The sequence below is a fragment of the Mya arenaria genome, chromosome 11 (assembly GCF_026914265.1).
Source record: "Mya arenaria isolate MELC-2E11 chromosome 11, ASM2691426v1".
Lineage (NCBI taxonomy): Eukaryota > Metazoa > Mollusca > Bivalvia > Myida > Myidae > Mya > Mya arenaria.
The window spans coordinates 26,435,721-26,459,089 of NC_069132.1; the positions used below are offsets into that span (position 1 = coordinate 26,435,721).

Genomic DNA, 23,369 nt, shown 5'->3' on the forward strand with positions numbered 1-23,369 from the left:
CATTGCAACTTGAAGTACATGTCTTTAATTTAATTACAAAGTGAAGTTTGAATTAAACAATTATTAGTTTAACAGTGAAACAAAAATGTTCAGATCATTGACATTATAACACAGGATTTATTACCAGCATTTCCCAGTTGATATATTTTTTAAATAGTTAAGTTGCTGAAGTCAGACATCAACACAGTGGACAAATTAGCATATGGCATGAAAAGCAGTGCATAGCTTATGATGCAACAATAGAGCCAATTGTTAAGACACGATTAAAATTAACAACATTGTTAACATCATTGTTGTTAACTTTGTTACTGCTCTGGAAGTTTAATGTTTATACTTGTGATCTGCAGTATTGCTATTAACAAATTTCGAGAAAAACGTTTCAGCTGTAATTGTTTATATCCAAATATGTGAGCTCATCATTAAATAGTTTACAATTTAAAGTTAACAATGATGCTGTTAATCTCTTTTTGTTATCTTGAACGAAGTCCTGAACAATTGGCCCAATGTCATGTAGGAACACAAAATACTTGAACATTTATTCATTTATTAGTCATTTGAGCAGCTGCATGCTTCTTAATATGTAAGTGATTTACAAAGATTTCTGATTTAATGGTTATTTAGTTCATGTAATGCATTTACATTACTGGTGGATATACAGTATACAATAATGGTGGATATACAGTATGCTTCCTTTTACTTCCAAAAATATGTAGTTTCATAAATTGATGAAGGTTAATAATAAAAATAACTAAATATATGGACTAGAGAATACTTTGGTTTATTATTGACAATATAAAAACGAAATCACGAAATAATTATAGGAGGGAAACACAAATCAAATTCAGGAAGGGCAATGTCTACAGACTAGTGAAATGCCAGTTAACAACACAAGTATTGCTATGACAAAAATTGTAGTCATTTCTGTTTGTCAATGTCACATACTCTCATGTAGGCAAACTGTTTGCTTAATCATACAAAATAATGCAACAAAACCTGTATTTCCTCCAAAAATCACATAAACATTATTTATACTTTCAAAAAGAGGGGTACAGAAATGCATAATATTTAATTTTCAAAAATTATCCGTATAAAAATATAATAATCATATTGATTTTATTACAAAATAAAATATTCATTTCTAAAGGAATACAGTTAAATCACAGTCATTATAATCAAATAATCATTTTTAGCTAGAAACTAAATAACCATGCACCAATTTCTCAAAAAAAAAGTTCCTTCTAACTGGATCAAGCTAATCGCACAATTGTTGAACTGGTATAAATTGTGTTCATTTCTACTTGTAAAGAGCTTTGAGAAATTTTTTAAAAAACAATCATGATGAACTATAATTCGGTTTATATATTGAAGTTCAAGCAAGTAACTGAAATTAAATACTTAAACCAGATATGCTTAAGATATTTCAAGAAATTGGGACTTGGGTAAATAACATTCTAATCCTTAACTTAAAGCTGCACTCTCACAGATTGAACGGTTTGACAACTTTTTTATTTTTTGCCCTGGAACGAGCCAATTTTTGCGAAAATCCATGGAAACCTGCACAGCTATATAAGACTGCTGACAAAAAATTAGATCGCAGATTTTTACATTTAATTTGAAAAATTGATGCTTTATGCATTTTTCTTAAACCGTTAGTAACGGTTTAAGCCATATAACATTATTTTTTGAACGGAAATATGAAAATCTGCAATCTGATCTTTGGTCAACAATCTTTTATCATTTGTTTGCAAATACTCGCGCAAATATTTGCTCTTTCCAAGACAAAAAATATAAAAAGTTGTAAAAACAGTATATCTGTGAGAGTGCAGCTTTAAGTTAAGAACTTCGATGTATTTGCTATTCTATATTTTGTACTAAATGTTAAGAGCTACAACATGCCATCAGAAAAGGTTGGGTCTACATGTATTATTTTGTCATCTTTAATATCATGACCATTTCTAACATGACATTAACCATAGTTGTGGTCAGTTATAATAAAACCTAAATGATGTCTTGTTTTCATGCAATTTTACCACAATACATTGGTCTTTTCCTACATAACACAATGTCTCTATTATGGGGCACTTGTGGCTTTGCCAATCACAGAATGTTAATCAAAGTCTATTGTAGCTTAAAGCATGTTTTTATTGACTTTTCAATTGCCATTTATGAGATGTCAAAATGTAACGTAAGCATAAACACAAACACACTTGCAAGGCAGCATTTTTTCATACAACTGACCGACATAATTATTGCACTGAAAATAATTTAAATGTTAGTAATGACAAGCTACTCATTTTAGTTTCATGGCACTGACAAGATATTGCTGAAATCAAAGATTTAAGGGTCTTAGTTTACAGGCATTTGACTTAAAGAACACATTCATGTTTTATAGAGTCAGACATGAAACAAATAAATTCCATGTGAAATGTGAATGAAACTTTGACAGGTTGATAAGACAGCCTCAGAAACTCAAATTAAAGCTCAATTGTTAATATATAATTAAATTGTGACAGAAATTGATCTATTTTGCCAAAAAGATTAAAGTGACACTCTTATTTAAAATCAATACATAAACATATATAACAAACATCAATTTTGACTGATAAACCTTTAACTACTTATTAAATAATGTATTTATGGAAATTATTAACTGTGTATTTCATAGCAGAAAGCGCAAAAATATTAAATGATTGGTGAATGCTAAAATATTTACTGTGGATTACTATAGTCTCATAAGGTTTAAATACTGTGTTTAATGCTCATTTCTATCAAAATTAACTCGGTATCCTTCATAAGAACAATTGTTTTTGACATTTATTCATCCTTTTTGGAATATAAATCAATATTATTTTTTAGGATAAATCTTATCTGTGAGTAAGAGTGCACCTTTAGAAATACAATTACAGCTCAAATGAGTATCTATCCCAACTATTTCAAATAATACCAAAATAATATGGGGTCACCAAGCATCAATAAATCACATTATTGAGTTCCATATACCTTAAAAAATAACAATTCATAATTCAGATAAATCAAAGCGCAGTTTATAAAATCAATTATTTAGGCAAATATATCACAACCACCTATTTTAAGTTGATTTGCTATGAAACAAGCACCAAATTTAAATTTGTAAAACTTACATTATTACATTACACAACACATTAATTACAAACATCTCATCAATATGATTTCTCTGCTACTGCCATAAGCTTGCTTGTTAAAAGGGTTAAGAATGGAATACCATCCATGTAGGTAAAATATATTTTATACAACAAATGCAATGAAAATGTACACCAGTAACATCTTGTATTAAAAAAAGAAAAGTGTATTAATTGATATACAAATGAATACAAAAACGGCTATCAAAATATGCAAAAACAGCGTTCAAAATATGCAAAAACGGCGTTCGAAATATGCAAAAACTGCATTCAAAATAAAGGATGAACTGATTTACATGTATAATTGAAAGCAATCAGACTTACTACTGATAACATGTTGTCGTTTGTCCAAATTTCTTGAGAAATCTTAAGTGTTATCAGCTTCATTCATAAAGCCAAATTATTTCCTTAAACTAGTTTTTACAAAATAAGGATTAATTGTGATAATCATATAGATAATTTTCTTGAAAAGTGTCAAAACTCTTCAAAATGAGAATATTACACAAATTATACCAAAACTAAAACGGTGTGCTTAGCTTGATAGGGGATTCAAGATTGTTCAAGAAATTTGGGCCAGTATCACAGGTTCATTGGCATATTTAACAAGCATAGTGACGTTTATAAACATCTAAAAAATAACATTTTCCTGTCATATTATTAGCTAAGGAGACAGTACAAATCAACTGCCACATCAGTGTAAAATGGCGATCATTCATTGTTTTAATTGTCAAGCAAGTTCATTTCCAAACAGAAGTACTTTATTAAAGCTTTAGCTAGCAGCATGTTATACATCTACACAACAAAGATGGCACAGGAAAGTCCAAGGCAACAACCATTCAAGAGTTTCGTACGGTGTTCTTACTTACTTTAACCTACCCTGGTAAATGCTATTGTTGATTGTCTGCATTTTCAAACAAAACCCAATGCAATGACCTAGTTTTTGCATAGTCTAGTATTGTTGAGATCTTTACAAATTTAAATTTTATTTCATTACTGTTTATGGGTTTTATTGACTGCCTATTGTTACATGTATGTAAAATAATAACTTGCGTTTTGTAAATTAAATAAATTTCCCTGTTTCAATGTGACAGTTAAATAAAATCAGTTTTATTTCTATAATTAAATGCTTCTTTTACAAAGGAACACAAAAAACAGTTCCTATTAAGAAATTTCCTTGAATATGATTGTGGCTTTAATCTTAATTTACTAATATAGAGACAAAAATATGTGCAGTAGAAACTACTACGGTATTTCAATATTTCATGCTTATTAGCAATTAAAAATTTAAGATAGAAGTTAAAAAAACACCACATATCCCAACAGACTTCATGCCCGTCAAAGTGTCTATAGAGCTTATTATTGAATAGGAAGCCATTTTAAATAAATGTTGACCAATAATTGTACAAGGGCATTAGAACATGTCATACAAGATCTAAAATCCACACTCTGTACAATGTCGGATCCATGTTGCTAGATAAGCCTGGTGTTTTTCAGGTACTGTATAAGTGTCTTGTGGATGAAGTCATACTGTCCAAGGGTCTGCACCATGTGCATTCTTTGCTGACGAATCAGAGCGAGTGCTTTAGGTAGATCTATCTCCTGAAGATATAGAATGAGAATGAAATAAATTCACAAACGAGAGCAGGGCAATCACAATGAGTTTCTTTCACAAATACGTAATATTAATTGAAAAATGTGAAAACCTTAATATCTGACCACATCAAATTTGATAAAGTCTGTTAAAAGTATAGAACAAATTGAAAATGGGCATCACCAACCTGATTACAGTCAAGACAAGTTTTCATGATCTGGGTAAGTATGACGACGCCTGTCCGCCCCACTCCAGCACTACAGTGAACAATGACTGGAGATTTCTTCCCACTTCCCTCCTCTGACTCCGCCAATCTCTGCACTGACTCAATCTCATCTAGAAAACCTGCATAATAAAAACAATGTACATGAATCACACCCAAGTGCTTCAGTGGATGGTGGGCAGCTATTTACTCTCCTCTGACATGACAGATCTCTGGATTGACACAATTTTATTAAACCTATTTAATATGTACAAATGGCTAACAATACTATGAAGATTAATTCCGTGGATTTCCAATTTAGAGCTGTACATGTTGGAAATATTGATTGTGAAAGCATCAATTTTTACAATGGTATATTTTTCCATGTTATTGTTTCCACCTGCCAATAAAAGGGCAAGATATTTTATAACGAACAAAACCTTTCATGAATTAAACAGTACTGACTTAAATTTGACATAAATTTTACACTATAAAAATAAATGCCTTTTCAATAGTTAGGAAGGTACTTTTTAACTTAAATGCACTAAAAGATTTCTATAATCTTCTTGTTTTAAAAGTAATGCAATGATAATAATAGTGCATTATGTCAAAAAGCAGAATCAACAAAAATTAAAACATATAAATACATGTGTCACAGTCCATATCAGATTAATAATATTAGTAAATCTTCCACATGTGATATACAGGATATCTGTTGAATTTCTGTATTAGATCAAAATTTATTTCACCCAGAGATCAAAGATCACAGTTTAATATTTTCCTTTTAAAGAGTTAGTTCATATCATCCAGAGAGCCATGGTTAGGCCAGTTGGTTTACTGTGCTAATTCTTTTTTAAAATTGATGAACTCAAAGATCACCTATTTACTTATTATACATGTAATATTTACCTAGGAATCCGTACATATCGTCTGGACAACCATGGTCTGGCCAGTCAGTGTACTGAAGGTGCCAAACCTGGCGTTCTTTCTTGCTGGGCACATGACGCAGGCTGATCAGGTTCGTAATGTAGCACAATGAATCATTGGCAAACATCAGCTGGACCTCATACTGAAACCAGGAAGATATATCATCATATTTATGAAGAATGCCTTTAAAAGCAAAAAAACAAACAATGAGCTAGATTCTTTCAACACAGATGAGTAATCTAATTGGGTCTACTTGATGAGAACCACTTTAAATAAACAAGGACCATCACTCAAACTTGTTATAGGGCCTTTATGGGAGTTAAGGACCTTGTTATACCTGTGCATATTATCTCTGGCATCAATTGTACAAAGTTTCATATGAATATATATCTTGAAAGGTTTTTGAGTTTAATAATGGCCAAGTTCAAAGTTTTATTTGTGATAACTAAACTAAGGCTATCATATATATAAAGCATTTTTTTTAAAAAGACAAGTTTATAAGAATGTTAAAACAAAAATAAAAGGTCAAAAATTCTGTGGCTTTAAACCATGACCTTTTAAACCTATCAATATTTCATGTTAACTTACATCACCAAACACAAGTTTGTGTTCTGGGCCTGGGTCCTGGGGCCAGTATGGATAACATTTTGGGCGACCCAACTCCTGCAAATAGTAAAAATCACATAAGTATGTGGTTCTGATTGTAAATTAATATATTGCAATAATCAGATGATAACCACCTTCAATATGACCTTGGGATTATTGACCAAATGTAAATATTTTTTACATCCATGTAAACAAGCCTTCTTTGTCAAAGTTATGGAGGTTTTATGATTTATTTACCAAGTATTAAATCTTATTTGTGGCAGTCTGGCATCAATTTTTTCATCGAATGAACATAATACATGTTTAATGATTTAATAACTTCTTATATAAATTCTTCATGATATTCATTTCTTCGATGCTTTCCGATGAAATATTGTAATTATTCAATATTTTCACAACTCTTATTCTCACTGCAGCGAAATCTTACAGATATAAGTTCCTGTATTTCTTATTAAAAGTAAAAGAGCTATTGTTATGTCTGGTTGACACTATAAAAATAATGTCACCAAAATGACATCATGATGTTTTGTTTTCACACAATTTGTACATTTAAGGCCAAGTAAACTGACATTTTTCTTCAATTTTAGCAAAAAAGAAACTAAAAAAAAATCTTTGTGATCACTGGGTGAAATAAATATTGATCTTGCACCAAAATTCAACATTTATCCTCTATATTACTTCTAGAAAAGATAAAATATTTACTTATCTAACCAATGGTCAAAGAAGTTCAACATTTCAGCAACACTTACCATAAGCGCTGTAAGCATGGCGATCACTTCCACCTCCTGTTCCCAGACCATCTGCCAGAAGTCAACCGGTGTGTTGTCCATAGGTGCCTGGGTAGCAATGTACCACCATAGTCTACTTCCCACTGTCAGCTGTAAGCAACACAGTCATGGACTAAAGATATTGCAAGAATACAAAGCTCATCTTAACATAAGTCAGCCTGATGCAAGCTGATATTATTCATTCTGTTTTTGGAGTTAAAACCAGTACTGGTGTCCTTTTTGGAGGCCAAGATAAGACACACCTGGTAAGGCTGGGATCTATGACATCTAGGCTGAGAGGCAAATCTCTCCCCCATTAAATCATTCTCAACAATTAAATCAGGTGTGTTAGAAGTAGAAAGTCAATGCACTTAAAATTTGAAAGCACATATCCTTACATAGAAGCGAGTCTGTTTTCTTATGCACATTAGTTACTAAATAACTAATTTCTTTAAATGTAATGTATTGTTTTCAGAAGTTCCTGGGCTTGATTTGAGTGTCCTTTCCAAAAATAAAGTAGTATTGGCTTATACACAGGAAGTGAAGAACCAATTTTTCACATCAGTTCTCTCCGAAATTGAAGTAAATTTGTTTATACATTGAAAAGAGATCTTATCAATGGGCATACATCAACAGTATCTGTAAGATTTCAAAGTAAAAACGAAAAATATCCCTTGATAATTAAAAAAGACCAGGTGTAACCTCTTTAGCCAAGAGGTATTATTATAACCTCTTGTGTTCCAAAACATATCTCATTACAATAAAAAATAAAAGATTGAGGCATAATGCTTGTTGAAAGTAATTTAGTATTGCCCATTAAATACTGTTAAGGTGTATGAGTCCTACATTTAAATGCTGAAATAGTCTACCTTGATGTGAGAGGCATTTATGTATCCACAAGAGTTGTCTCTCCTTAGATTCAGCTTAACTCTCGTGCAGTCATAAGGCAAGACGTCTCGGAATCTGTTTTTCAATGCATTTTCTGGTAGTCTGGCAACATCACAGCTGTATTCCTGGATTCTCTTTGGGGTTTCTTCAAACTCTTTGAACAGAGTATTATCTGATAGCTTTCTTTCTAAGATTTTTCTCTGAAAATACATAACAACAGTTATATGTACTGTTTTTACAACACTTATCTACAATGTTTAATGTTTAAAAGATATTTTATAATAGAACTGCTCCTTCTTTTAACATTGGTTGCATTAGTATATCTTAAGTCTACATCAATATATTAACCAACAAACACAAGAATACAGAATGACAAATATTCATAATATTTTATATCTTTCAATTTAATCAGTGACAAAATGATATACAAGATAATGATAATTATTTCTATAAAATCATATTTCTCGCAGGTACAATTTACATAAACAAGAGCCATCTTAAGACAGCGCGCTTGACTACGCCGCTTTGACTTAGAATGAATACAATAACGATGTAATATTACCAAGTTTGGCCTCTTTATGTCAAACCTAACTAGAACAGTAAGCCATAGGCTAACGAATACCCCCCACCCCTCCATGTCTAGGTTGTTTGCCCTGGAGTTAGGCCGGACAAAGCTAATTTTGCCTACAAGGGGAGATAACTCCAGTCAGGGTCATGTGACCTGTACCAAATTCACAGAGGCGAAAGTTTACAACATGGCCATTAATTTCTGAAAGTTTGATAAAGATTTGTTTTTGGGCTTATTTTGCCTACTTTAACACATCAAGGGGAGATAACTCTGGTCAGGGTCAAGTGACCCGTACCAATTTCACAGAGGCGCAAGTTTACATCATGGCCATTAATATCTGAAAGTTTGAAAAAGATTTGTTCAATAACGACAAAGATGAATCCCGGACAAAAAAAAAACGGACGGACAGACAGACAGACGGACAGACGGACAACCCGATTCCAGTATACCCCCCCAAACTTTGTTTTGGGGGGTATAACTAAAATTATTCAATACATAAGGTGATTTTGATGCTGCCCTCTCCAGCCTGCCCGAACAATGACACAAGCCATTCAAATAACTTGATTTCCCATTATGAAAATGTGGTTAAGAATATACAAATATGTCTTTCAAAAGAAATTAAAAAAAAAAAAATTAAAATTCAAGGGCCATAATTTGTATTTAGGGTTAAAATGGAGTTATGTTTCTTGTTGTAAGATGGTTGTTAATAATTTTGAATTTTATTAAGTGCATTGAATGAACAGTATAGAAGTTTTTTTTATTAAAATCCCAACTTGCCTTTAACTTTTACTTGCCTAAACCTTTAACCTAAGTCAATCAGGGGCCATAACATGTATTAAGGATATGGAGTAATGTAACCTCATTGGGTGATGGTCCTGAACAATTGTGTGAAGTATTAAGTCAATTGAATGAAGGGTATAGAAGTTATTAACTAGAGCTGTCACAGGAGTGACGAATACCCCCAAATGCCGCCTGGACACAGGAATGGCAAACCATTCCTTTGAAAACAGGCCATAACTCCAACGTTACTGCACACTGCATCTTCTTTTACCACGCATGTATTGTTTTATTTAAATCTGTTGAGTAATTTAGAAGTTACACTGCTGACAAGAAAAACTAGCCTTTCATGAGTTATCGTCCGGAAACCGTTTATCTATTTTTAGTAACAGTGACCTTGACCTTGGCCCCACCAGCCCCAATATCGAACTTGACCTATATCTTCTGATGTTACAACTGTGTACCAAAAATTGTTCAAATCTGTCAAGCCTTTCATGAGTTATCGTCCGGAAACCATGAAAACCGACAGACCGACCGACTGACCGACAAGCTCACTCCTATATACCCCCTCAAACTTTGTTTGTGGGGGTATAATAAATATCCCAACCTGCCCTAAAACTTTAACTTAAGTGCCATAGTCAATCAGGGGCCATAATTTGTATAAAAGATAATATGGAGTTATCTAACCTCATTACGTGATGGCTCTAACAACTGTGTGAAGTATTAAGTCAATTGAATGAATGGTATTGGAGTTTTAAGTGAAAATCCCAACTTGCCCTAAAAATTTAAACTGCCCTAAAACTTTAACCTAAGTCAATCAGGGGCCATAACTTGTATTAAGGATAATATGGAGTTATGTAACCTCATTGTGTGATGGTCCTGAACAAATGTGTGAAGTATTAAGTCAATTGAACAAAGGGTATAGAAGTTATTAATAAATATCCCAACCTGCCCTAAAACTTTAACCTAAGTTCCATAGTCAATCAGGGGCCATAATCTGTGTAAAGAATAATATAGGGTTATCTAACCTCATAATGTAATGGCCCTGAACAACTGTGTGAAGTATTAAGTCAATTGAATGAAGGGTATTGGACTTATAAGTGAAAGTCCCAACTTGCCCTAAAACTTTAACCGGACGCAGACGCTGGGGCGAGTAGTATAGCCCACCGATTCTTTGAATAGTCGAGCTAAAAATACAACACAAAAATTAATTTATTCCAAAGCATACATGTTAAATCCTTAAATTCACCCCTACCCTTTCATCCTTAGGTGCTCGCGTCTCATCATTCATCAATGCCAACACCATGGGGCGTGACATGGTCAACCCATTCATTGCCGCTAATTTCAGTGGACCAATTGGCGACTCAGGAACTTCTGTTTCCGAATCTGAATCATCATAATCAACAAGTTTTTCACGAGAGGCAAATAACTGTTCATTTTCGCTGATAGTGGCTACCTCAGGTTCACTGTATTTCAATTTTTCTAACAACTGTTGTCTTTCTTGACTGCTATCTACTGAGACAGACTTTTCATGAACAACTTTCACTTTGTTAAATGCCTTATTTGTGTCACTCTTGCTTCGTAAAACCTCTCTACCTGAAGCTGGAGAAATGACTCCATTGCTTTCAACACTTCTTGCAGCATTTTGTGCAACTTTATTTAAAACATTTTTAACATTTTCCCTAACAGGGTCTTTGGTTTCCTTCGTATCAGGACTTTTCTTAGATGTCCTACTAATTTCCAAAATAGATTCCTCAATATTGTTTTTCTCTTTGGCTCTTAATGATCGATTTGTATGCATAAGTCTTTGTGAGTTTTGGTTAAGAACACCAGGGGTAAAAGAACCAGACCTTGCTATCATCATTCGCCTGAAGCTTTCCCTTCGCGTCGCAACGTCTTTCGATGTGCATTGAGTGACAGCTTTATTTGGTGGCACATAGCGGACAGTGACTTTTGACTGGCTACTTTGCCTTTGTGGAATGGAGCGTACAAAGGAATCTTCAGTTTCGCTATCAGTCTCTTTCACATGAAATGTGGAGTTTGAGTGATCACTAGATGCATCATCAGTTTCACTATGGACTCCAATATTTGAACGCCTAGGCTGACTGGTACCTTCAGATATTTGTACACCATCAGGAATGATGTCTGCGAGATTCTCAACACTTCGCTCAATATTTGTATGACTGCTCATGGCAGAAACGCCTAATGTTTTCCTGGAAATAAGATCCGGACTATCACCGATACTTCTGGACGCAGTTTGAGCCGCTAAGTCAGGCGTGGAGTTACTTGCCCTAGGATAAGGAGGCGGAGGCTTATATGGGAACATGTAACTCTGATCCATGCTGAACATATTTGTTGTGTAATCCTGTGGCAAACCTTGCGTAGTCAGCTCTGGGGAGCTATAGGTGGGTTGCACAACTAAGTTAGTTTGTCGCTCAAGTCCGTAATTAACATTATAATCACCATGATCCTGATACACATTGGGGTACATTGACACAGAATGACCTGGATAATTTCTAACTGGTGTCCCCTGCATCTGATAATGACCTTCTGTCGCAAAATTTGCAGCCTGTTGTGCTTGCAGATTTATATCTGGCTGACTGTATGCATGACTATTTATATTGGGTTGACTGTAAGCTAACCCTTGCTCGGAATGCACATAGATTTCCGCATGCTGAATATTCTGGTTAATATCATGCTGGAGTGCTTGATTGCTGGAGACATGCTGAGACTGTGCTTGACCCATTTGAGCCATCTTCTGTTCCATAACCATGGCATATGATGGAGCTTGCCTATAAGCAGGCAGGTGGACTTGGCGCTTTGCGTAGTCTGTGTCAGTCGAGTGGTCTACAACCTGACTCTCAGTCTCCATATACTGCTGAGCCTGCAGATATATAACGAAAACCATGAAGAACCTGATTTAAACAAATCAGCAATGCTCAGAAGTAAATCATGTAAATCATGTGAATCATAATGGCATTCTATATTAAATGTACTTTATTATGTACACTTCAACTATGAAAAAATAGTAAGAGAATAAACATTTTAATATTAAATTGCAGCAAGTTTTAATTGTAAACACAAAAATATGAATGAAATAAAATTACTTCCCTTACAATGAAAAAAAGAGCTCATTAAGCAAAAGCCAATGTGTGCCAATTTTACTTCATTTGATTGAGACTCAACTTTTTCAGTAGGACACATAATTCAGGACATTGCAAAAAGATGTCTCAAGTCTCATGTCATTTTTAAAAGTTTGCAGGTCGCAAGCGGTTAAAATGACAATGACAAAAAGTTATGGCAATAACTCGACTTTCTTCTGTCCACAAACAGACGAGGTTACAATCATCAACTAAATAATACAACACAAAGAAAAAATAAAAAAATCCACATAAAACACACCTGATGCTGCTGATCCATGTACTGCTGCTGCTGTTGCTGTTGTAGTTGTTGATACTGAGCCAGGGATGCAGAAGAGGCTCGTCGATACTGATCCTGACCATCTTGAGATCCGGACAGGAGTTCCTGGCTGGACACACTGAGGCTCTGTTGTGATTGGATATAATAGTCATCTGTATTCACGGACGCCGATCTGGAATCTGAATAATATAAGAAAATATTAGATTAATCAAGATGAAGCTTGGCAAAACTGGTCTCTGTCATCTTCAGGCCCCATCAAGAGTTCCTGCTGTAATTTAGTCATAATTATGAGTTCTATGACGCAGGCCAAAAGTCTCTTTGTTTGAAATTTATGAGGAATTTATTTAACTGCATGTCATTAAATAATTTTGGTTTCATATACCAGTGGGTACAACAAGACTGTTTTCTGGTGTTTGATTAGTAGGGACTTTTTATAAGATTATGTGATGACTTGATTCTAAACAAGTAATCAGCAGGCTATTTTAGCTTCTTGCATAGGTCATGTAACCAGCAGGCTATTTTTGATTACTGCATAGGTCATAAAAAAAATTTTTCAGCGAGTCAGTCGGTCCAATGGAATAAAACAACACATTTTAAGGAATTACCTTTTACTAGCAAAGAGAAATTAGCAATGAAATAATTGACTGCTGCATTTGGAAATTCAAATAAGCTAGAATATAACTAGAAAAAGCATGCACCACTTCATTATTTAAGAAGGTTACTTTTTGCTGATGTTTAAACAAAACCCTGTCAACAAAGTGTTGATTTCACATGCATATATACATGTACATGTATTCACTGAATGGAAGCTTGCATACCTTGTTCATACTTTTGTTCCTCATACTTCAAAGACTGCAGAGATGTATGACTCTGGGCCTGAAACGGGATCAACATACTCACTGGAGGACAAAAATGTGGATGTACGGAAAAATAATAATAAAAAAAATTGTTAGCTAGTCTTTGAAATAAGACTTACATGCAAGAATTTATGTCAAACTAATTAACAAATTACTTCAGCTTCACCATTTGTATATATAGAGTAATAAGAGTGGCACAAATGGAAACACCAGTGATTTTCTGTTGATTAGTTGAGTGAAACAAGGGGCATAACTTGACTGGCGACATATGTACCAAGTTTCATTATAAACAAGGGGCATAACTTGACTGGCGACATATGTACCAAGTTTCATTATAAACAATGGGCATAATTGACTGGCGACATATGTACCAAGTTTCATTATAAACAAGGGGCATAACTTGACTGGCGACATATGTACCAAGTTTCATTATAATATGTTTTTAAGTTATGGTCAAGGCTAAAGTATTTAAAAGAGGACAATGATGACACTTTCTTAGGACACCCAGGCCTTTTCAATACTTTAACAAGCCAAAATCATTAAATAATAAATATATCTTAGGCTGACTATATGTATGTAAACTGGTATTTGATATGTATATTGTGGCACTTATATGGTCTCGCTATTGAGCTAGTTCTGTACCGACGTGTAACTGTCAGCTTGCAGAGTTATGGATCATGTGTTTAATCCCCACGAAATGCATAATAGCAATTTGTGCAATCTGTTAGACATAGTAAGGACAGTTTACCATCCATTGTGAAAACCACTTCTATTATAAACAAAGTTAGGTTCAAACCAAGAAGCCATAGTCCAAGACTCCCAACACATTAAGCTACTCAAAAATAAACAAGATTAGCTACCAGCTAGAAGTTTTTATAAAAACATCTATACTTCATATTACTTACCAACAGATCTACTGACATTTCGTTGTGATGAGTAAGGGTGCCACTGTAAAACAAATACATTTTGTACATATCATTAAACTTACAAGTATTAACTTTATCATTATATTTCTTAATCTAATGAAAGAATTCAACACACAACCAAACAGCTTTTGTTGAGCAATTTTAGAAAAAGCTGTAACAAATTGATGTTTCAAGATTGTGTTTGAATGGGTTAAAGGGCAATTATGTTGAACAATCTTTCTTCTTTATATTAATGATAAGAAAAAATATTATTTGGCTCCATTTTTTGGGGGCAAACTGAAAATCAATTAATTTGGTGTGGTGTAATGCTTCTTGTATCCTGCAATTTTGATTAATTATAATTTTCATTTTAAATTGAATTTTTTTTTTTGGCATACCAGTATGTTATCCTAATCTAAAATGTAAAGTTATAGCAGTTGTTATGGTTACTAAATAAGAAAAACTGCGAAACACTAGATCATGTATGTGTCGCTACATGTAAAGGTTAAGTTGGTTGCGAAATTTTACATTAAACATGTACTTGTAGGCTTGCTCTGACAGTCACATTTCTTGTGCTAACGTACATGTCATTCTAAACTTGTATAATGTAAACATACATGGATAATATAGTGCATCAAAAGTAGTCCACACATACATGCACAAGTAGTGTTCACAAACTTTCTATCATGAGTCAAAAACACACAAAACTCTGCAGCATAATGGAAAATATTTTATCTTTACAAATCTGCCAATTAAAATGATATCAACTGGAAAATTTACCAAAAAAGACACTGCTATTTTTGACCACCAAGATTCTGGTCAAGTTAACATTTTCACCTTTTGGAGTGTCAAAAACTTTGAAATCATTTGCTTTTCAAACTTTATGTATTTCTTTACACATCCTTATTTATAATTATTGTCAATCATAACTTTGTATCTCACTTCCTTCCATCAGTGTGTGTTTTGATTCTGAACTGACCATATATCAGAAAGAAACAACAGTAAAACAAAAGATGGAAATACACATAAGACAATTTGATTCTGTGGCAATGCTTCTAATCCGTGGATGTATAAACTTACGATATGTTATCGGAGTCCACAAGGTCACTTAAACTTGCCCTGTAAAAAATAAACTTATATTAGTCATGGGTTTACAAACAAACATGTATGCATATTGATACAAGTACCATGTGTTGTATGTTAAAATAAAATGTGAATAACTTGAATGATTTTTAATATATTTTATGGCCAATATTAAATATTTTGCACACTGCCACTGCAGTCAACGACACAAAGCCCAACATGATAACTTGCTTCAAAAAATTCCAAGGTCACGCTACCCCAAAGGTCATACTGCAAAGGTCACACATACTCCAAACTTTGGAGTCCAAAGGTTACACCTACCCCAATGTTAGTTTTGTTGACTTGTAAAACTTCTGCTGCAAGAGGCACATTCTCTTCAGGTATTTAGCAGTATCAGAATCCTCCTGAAATTATTACGTAAAGCATTATCTGAATTATTCCTTTTTAGCTGTTTCCAATAGTGAAAAAATAATAATTGTAAGCCATGAAAGATATAGTAATTAAGTTAAGTTAATTAAGTAAAGGATAGTAAAACAATTGAGAGCACATCTTTTGGTAAAAAAATATATTAGGCTAATTAAAAAACATAAATTAAGTAGACTAATTTTGCTTTAATTAAAGGGTTATGTAAATATCATATTAAATAGTTGAAAATAATAAAATAACGTCCCTGCTATTTCAATTCTTACCATCTGATAATGCATAGAGCTCTTGGCTGTGTCAATTTCAAACATTTTCTTGCTTTGCTGAAGTTTTGTGACCTCTGTCCATCTGTAAAAGAATGAAAGAATATTCTAACAAATATTGATCACTTTTAATATCTAAGAAACTGTTTGTAAATAAGCGCTTTAAGTTCCACAACAAGAGCAATCACAGACAACTATATCCCCCGCCTCATGGGGACATTTTTTGTAACGAAAGCCAATCAATGGTAAGGGTAGTTTCTCAGGAACATAAGAAATGCGTAAAATTAAGAAAGGGCAATAACTCTTTCAAAAAAGGTCAAATTGCAAAAGCCTGACAATATGCACCGTGTCACTATAAAGTCATAAACGTAAGAGGAGTTGCGAGGAAACCAATTTTAAATGTAAAATAAGCAAAGGGCAATAACTCTTTCAAAAATGGTCAAAGCGGGAAAGCCCAACAATATGCGCTGCTTCATTTTATGATCATCAATCTGTGAAAGTTTGGTAGAAATCGCATGAAAAACATAAGAGCAGTTGCGAAGAAACCAATTTAAAATGTAAAATAAGCAAAGGGCAATAACTCTTTCAAAAATGGTCAAATCAGGAAAGCCTGACATTATGCGCTGCTTCACTTTATGATAAGTAATCTGTGAAAGTTTGGTAGAAACCGCATGAAAAACGTAAGAGCAGTTGCGAAGAAACCAATTTTAAATGTAAAAAGAGCAAAGGGCAATAACTCTTTCAAAAATAGTCGAATCTGGAAAGCCCTCACAATATGAGCTGCTTCACTTTATGATCATCAATCTGTGAAAGTTTGGTAGAAATCGCATGAAAAACGTAAGAGGAGTTGCGAAGAAACCAATTTTATATGTAAAATAAGCAAAGGGCAATAACTCTTTCAAAAATGGTCGAATCGGGAAAGCCCGACAATATGCGCTGCTTCACTTCATGATCATCAATCTGTGAAAGTTTGGTAGAAATCGCATGAGAAATGTAAGAGGAGATGCAAAGAAATGAATGTGGGACAGACGGATGGACGCACACACGCACACACACACACACACGGAATCGTGCCTACCATTACTATATCCCCTCAGTCTTGTCACTCTTATGCACTTAGGGGGCAGTGCCCTGGGCACCCACCCAATTCAGACAGACCACAAATTTTGTTGTCTATATCCTAACCCCAGAGCAATTTTGTTAATATCCCTAGGGTCAGAAATTTTCAAGGCATAAAGCATTCTGTGATTTTTTTACTTTCTGGTCAAGCCGTTTTCCCAGGTCATGGTTTCACCAGGCATGTCAATATCCCTCAAGGATGGAAACATGTACTTGTTACATGTACATGTATTTATTTACGTAGCTCTTGAACATTTTGCACTAAAGTTTACATTTTTCAAGAATCAGACGAACACGTAAGATTAAAAGAATAGACAAAAGTTTAAAGTTAAAATTTGAATATTAATGCCTGTGTTTGAATACTAATTAGATGAACAAAAATCAAGCAGAATACACAATGAGCGAAGACCTAAATACATCCACTCAACAGCTCATATCATGAGTAGAAATAGACTAAGAACTCAGAAGTAACTTTCCCATTAATATTATTCATCCTGCCAGGTGAGTAAAATATTTTCTTGAACAGATGTTTGATTATGATTATTTATCCACTTATCTCACCTGAAGAATATAGGTGGCTGCTCATCAAGGTATCTTGCAAATATTCCGGTGTATGATGTTCCCAGATACAGGTCTTTAGCCCGCTCATCCTAAAATGAATGGTTATCAGAAATTACAAATTAACATTTTTATTTCAAGGGTTTAAGAATATATCATTTTTAAGCAAGATTATTTCTACTATCTTATGTAATCATTTATTTGACTGAATAAAAGTCTGCAACATACTACTGTTTGCAAATTATCTTAGCAAAATATGCTAGTCAATCAGTTAAGTCAAGTATGATCAAAATGCCATCTTGCACCGAAGAGACAGTCAATTTGTACCATCTCCACGGCGGGCTCGGGCAGTCAGTTTCAACTTTCAGAGAGATTTGTTTGTCACCGTGCAGGTCTTACAAGCGTGATTCAAAGTTTCAATTTAATTGGCCAGTTCAAATGAAACTAATTCAAACATGTCATACATATATGGATGCTTTCAGGGTAATGAGCGTGCCTCTTCAGTAGTAAGTTCCACATGATACATGTACAAAAAAATATGCCAAATCATTGATGGTGGAAGTGGTGGCGTTTGTCTGATGTGTGAATTCACAGACCATAGATGTTGCATTTCATTTAAAATTCACCCGATATTTTAGGCGGAGAAAAAGCCCCAATACATCAATGCTTCAAAACCTTGAAATGCTAAGTTTATTTACACACCATAGCAGGTTAGACAGTTCAAGGCAATACTTTTAATAACTCTATTCATTAATTCTATAAATTCAAATATTTAAACAAATGTGCACTGGACCTATAGACTGCACAAATTTTGGTTGGAAAAAGCGTGCCAAGTCTATTTCTCAGTCGCAGTCTCATATGGTAGCACAAAATTCTGACTGACATGAATTATTCAAATTGCCCTATATACCTGTTGACCCAGGGTCGGCAAAATATGAAAACATATGAATAGATGATCATCATTAATTCGAAAGTACATGAAACATGCATACGACTTATAAGCATACCTTTGCCACATAATACTCCATGCCATATCCATCCATCATTTGTATCTCCTTCATGTAGTGGATCTCTGCCTTGACCGGGGGGAGGCCATGCAAGCTCATGTACACCTGCAGAACCTCATTCATCAACTCCTGAACTATCTGGCTATCCCGGGTCAAATTCTGAAATATAGTTGATTTTAAATGAACCTCTATTAGAATTTGACAATGAATATTTCAAAATATTATATTTCCTTAAAAACAACTTATACAGCATTGTTAAAATGAATATAAGAGCCAGCATTCAGCACACAAAAGTTATGAAGACCTTAGCTGCACTTAAATCAATCCCAGTATAATTGCTGGCAACATAAAAATACAAGTATTTCTTAAATATTGCGACAAATATAGTGTCTGATTTCTGATGTTCTGTATTTTTTCATTCAAGGGGGAAATTGCAAAAACGCTCCTAGTAACTAAGCAAAAATTTTGCCCTGCCACTTGGCGCAATTTCGCTTGCATTGTCTCCCCATCACTGGGAACATTTTTGCCATGGCAGCAATGCATTTGTATGAAAAAAAATACTGTTACTAGCATGTCTTGAAACAGTTGTGTTAAGATAAATCTGTTCAACTATTGTTCGCCATTCCTGGCTGTAGTAAAAATGACTTACAAACGTAATGCCTTCTGGTAGTTATGGAAATAGGACCGAACACAAACACTTGTCTGTTGTTGTTGTTTTTTCAGACGAACATTGAGCATAATTCAACAAATAATGAAGCCAGAGTTATGAGTGTGCATATTTCCCTGGCAACACGTGTACCAATTTCATTTGAGTATCTTGAATGGCCAAGGTAAAATTACTTGCACGCTAGCCCAAACACCCAACCTACCTTAGGGAACACAGGGTTGTCTGTGAAGTAATCGGCAGCATTTTTCCCTGGGTCATAGTTATCAAACTCAACTGAAAATATACATATGTATTTCAATGCAGATCATGCAATTCAACTTTGTATAAAAATAAGCTTACAAAATTAATATTTCCATATGGAGCATAGTGCAAGTGTGAGTCCCAAAGGCAACTTTTGGTACCCTAACTAAAAATGGTCTTTCAGGATCCCAGCTCAATATTTGGAAAAAGGGAGGCATAATATCAAATTAGTCTGTCATTACTGTATAATACTCAATAGCTTAATTGTGTCAGTGAGTACTAATGACATAATTATATACAAAAAACTCGCATACCATAAAAATGACATTTTTAAACAAATATGTTGAAAACGTCTGAAGTGAGTCTTTTGGGGGAGAGGGAAATTAACTTATGTGTGTAACAAGTGTATTTAGACTGTGGAATGAAACCTTAAGTTGGCATTTTAGATTGGAAACACCATTAACAGTAATTACCTTGCAGACTGTAGGCCGCCAGTCTTATGACCTGATCAACTGTTAGTGGCAGTCGGCCGTCGACAATGTCACTCTTAAGCTGAAGGTAATACTGGTATCTGAAAATCAGTAACATGGTCATATAAATGTATCTTTTTTCTTTACTATACTAGTAACATTTCAAATTTAATTGAATAGGGGTTGAATAGACGTTTAGACGTTTCGAATTCATTTCAAATTACATGAATCAACAAAATCAGGGGCACAGGTAGGTGTCTTTTAGGAAATAATAGAATAGACATAATCATAGAAGTGCCACAATAAACATACTGTTCATGTTCTTTTGCTAAATTATCTTAATTGATATTAAACTTCAAATGCAAAACCTCTACATTGTTATGGAATATCGTAAAAAAACATTATTAAGTAACAATTTCAACTCAGCATGAACTTACCTTGCCACATCATCAACAATCTTATGAGCATTGGCAATGTAGAAGATGACGCCGAAGTAGAGTCTGGGTGATCTCTGGGAATGGGAAGAGGATGACTGAGCATATTTCTCCAGCTGTTTCTTCAACGCCTTACCCAACTCCACCCAGCGAAACTGGAGCTTCTTTGTCACATAGCGCAGGCCAAAGTAGTGTAACTAGATTGGAAAACATAACAGTTTGAATAAATTAAATCAAGCAATACCCATGAAGATAAAGTTGGCTTAGTTCAAGTAAGTTAAACATATTGTAGATTTGAGGCATAAAACATCTTTAATTTGCATTTAATGTTACTTTTCCTACAATATCATTAGTTTTTATAGGGTGAAGATGTTTACAAACCTTTTAAGTTTTACAATTTACTAAACACTAATGCTGTATTACATCTTAAAGAATAAATATGTCATACCTCCTGAAGTTCTATTTTCTGTGCAATCCCATCAAGGCATTCATGTCCAGTACTGTCAGAGGTAAGAGTACAGGCTAGAATGGAGTTGTCAAGCATTTGAACTTCCACACGGAAGGCATTCTTTGACGAGATGTCATAGCGCCGTGTCCTCTTGAACCTTAGTCCAAATGGCATCTTGTGACTTCATTCAAGTTCCCTTGTCACTGTAAAAATGGCTTATCATTAAGTTACTGGGTGAGTATTATAAAAATAAGTAATTAAAAGATTGTTTTCTTTAGTTCTTTGTTTTGTATCACTATGCCAGTTTTAATTACTATCTCTTAACTTATCACTGTTCATACTAAAAAAACATTAACCTTCAGTGCAAGTCTTCAGTAAAACAGAGAATTGAGATGAAATCTGACTACCTGACGAAATATACACAGTTACTTGGTATTTGGACTGCATTTTTTGGCCAGTCGAGCGATTGGTCCCTAGGGTGATCTCTTGGACTGAGAATCATAAAAAAATGTGTTTTAGTACTCTATGATACACATAATAAATAAGTAATCAACTTTTGGTCATTTATTTTTATACATTAAATATTTTGAAATTTCATACAATCTTTATCATTCACAAGTTATGAAGGTTAGCAGATTTCAGATTGAGACATATGTATGGAAACGAGCTCAGATCTACAAGATTTTTTCGATAAAACAACTGTATAGGTCGCATGCATGTCCAGAAGGAAGTAATCTCCAAGGTGCAATCGCTTAACAAGCACAAACGAGATGCGTGTTCGCAATTTTCTTTAATAACTCTGCCAAGAATACTGTTTTTATACCGAATCACAGATCTTTGCCAGTACTTTTGAGTATACACAAGGGCCGAACCCGGCATGCACTTTTTGGCTCTACGCGCGGACGGGTACCAGTCATGAGCTAAACATATCCCCGGTTCCTGTACGTGCGTAAAGTTGTTAAGCGCATGCCGGGTCCAGCTGGTTTGCATAGTCAAAATTACTGGCGAGGATCTGTGAGTCGGTAAATAAAGAGTATTCTTGGCAGATTTATTAAAGAAAATTGCGAACTCGCGTCTAGTTTGTGCTTGTTGAGCGATTGCACCTTGGAGATAACTTCCTTCTGAACATGCATGCGACGTATACAGTTGTTTTATCGAAAAAATCTTGTAGATCTGAGCTTGTTTCCATACATATGTCTCATTACAAAATCTGCTAACCTTCATAACTTGTGAATGATAAAGATTGTATGAAATTTCAAAATATTTAATGTATAAAAATAAACGACCAAAAGTTGATTACTTATTTATTATGTGTATCATAGAGTACTAAAACACATTTTTTTTATGATTCTCAGTCCAAGAGATCACCCTAGGGACCAATCGCTCGACTGGCCAAAAAATGCAGTCCAAATACCAAGTAACTGTGGAAATATATACACAAGATAGCCAAACTAAAATATCAACACCAACAACTTATTTTGTGAAATAAAACTTGTTAAATTTGAAATATAGATGACATATACCAATGTACATAATGCAAATCTTCTTGGTATTCTCCATAATAAATTAAACATACATTAAAACATGAAAGTAAACAAAAGTAATGACTCATCTATAGATGTAACACCTGTTGACTGATGCTTTATGCTTTTACATTGTAACTTGTCGTACATACTGTATTTATTCCTGCTTAATCACCGATTTCGTGTAAAACAATGTACATAAGACTACAAACAACGAAACAATTGTACAATTACTATTAAGGAAAGCATCACAGTTCACATTAAGACAATAAATTTAGACTCACTATTAGTTTTTGTTTGTCAATTTAACAGATCCCGTAAACCGGCAATTATATTATCGTAAAAAATGAGTAAAACATATACGTGTTTGGTATTAGTTATGCATTTTATCATAGAACAAATTACATGACAAATTTACGCAAATTTATATTCGAAAAGGAAATAATATTATTTTAAGGTTTTCTCAAA

At 33.9% G+C, this 23,369-nt stretch overlaps 1 protein-coding gene across 2 annotated transcripts; it reads right to left on the minus strand.

Moving 5' to 3' along the window:
- Positions 1-9: 9 nt before the first annotated feature.
- Positions 10-23,319, minus strand: LOC128209083 (tyrosine-protein phosphatase non-receptor type 21-like). Of its 2 annotated transcripts, none has more exons than XM_052912928.1 (20): positions 23,186-23,319; positions 21,379-21,581; positions 20,934-21,127; positions 20,500-20,597; positions 19,989-20,059; positions 19,120-19,278; positions 18,116-18,204; positions 16,439-16,520; positions 16,071-16,153; positions 15,747-15,785; positions 14,667-14,709; positions 13,723-13,780; positions 12,887-13,083; positions 10,740-12,368; positions 8,121-8,339; positions 7,234-7,362; positions 6,467-6,541; positions 5,861-6,020; positions 4,937-5,094; positions 10-4,757 (listed from the first exon to the last, which is right to left on the minus strand). In XM_052912928.1, the coding sequence occupies exons 2-20, from the start codon at positions 21,550-21,552 to the stop codon at positions 4,629-4,631; spliced, it is 3,786 nt and encodes a 1,261-aa protein (XP_052768888.1). In that variant the 5' UTR covers positions 21,553-21,581; positions 23,186-23,319; the 3' UTR covers positions 10-4,628. The 2 variants fall into 2 exon arrangements, with proteins under 2 accessions (XP_052768888.1, XP_052768887.1); XM_052912927.1 differs by having other exon boundaries at positions 23,054-23,191.
- Positions 23,320-23,369: the final 50 nt, after the last annotated feature.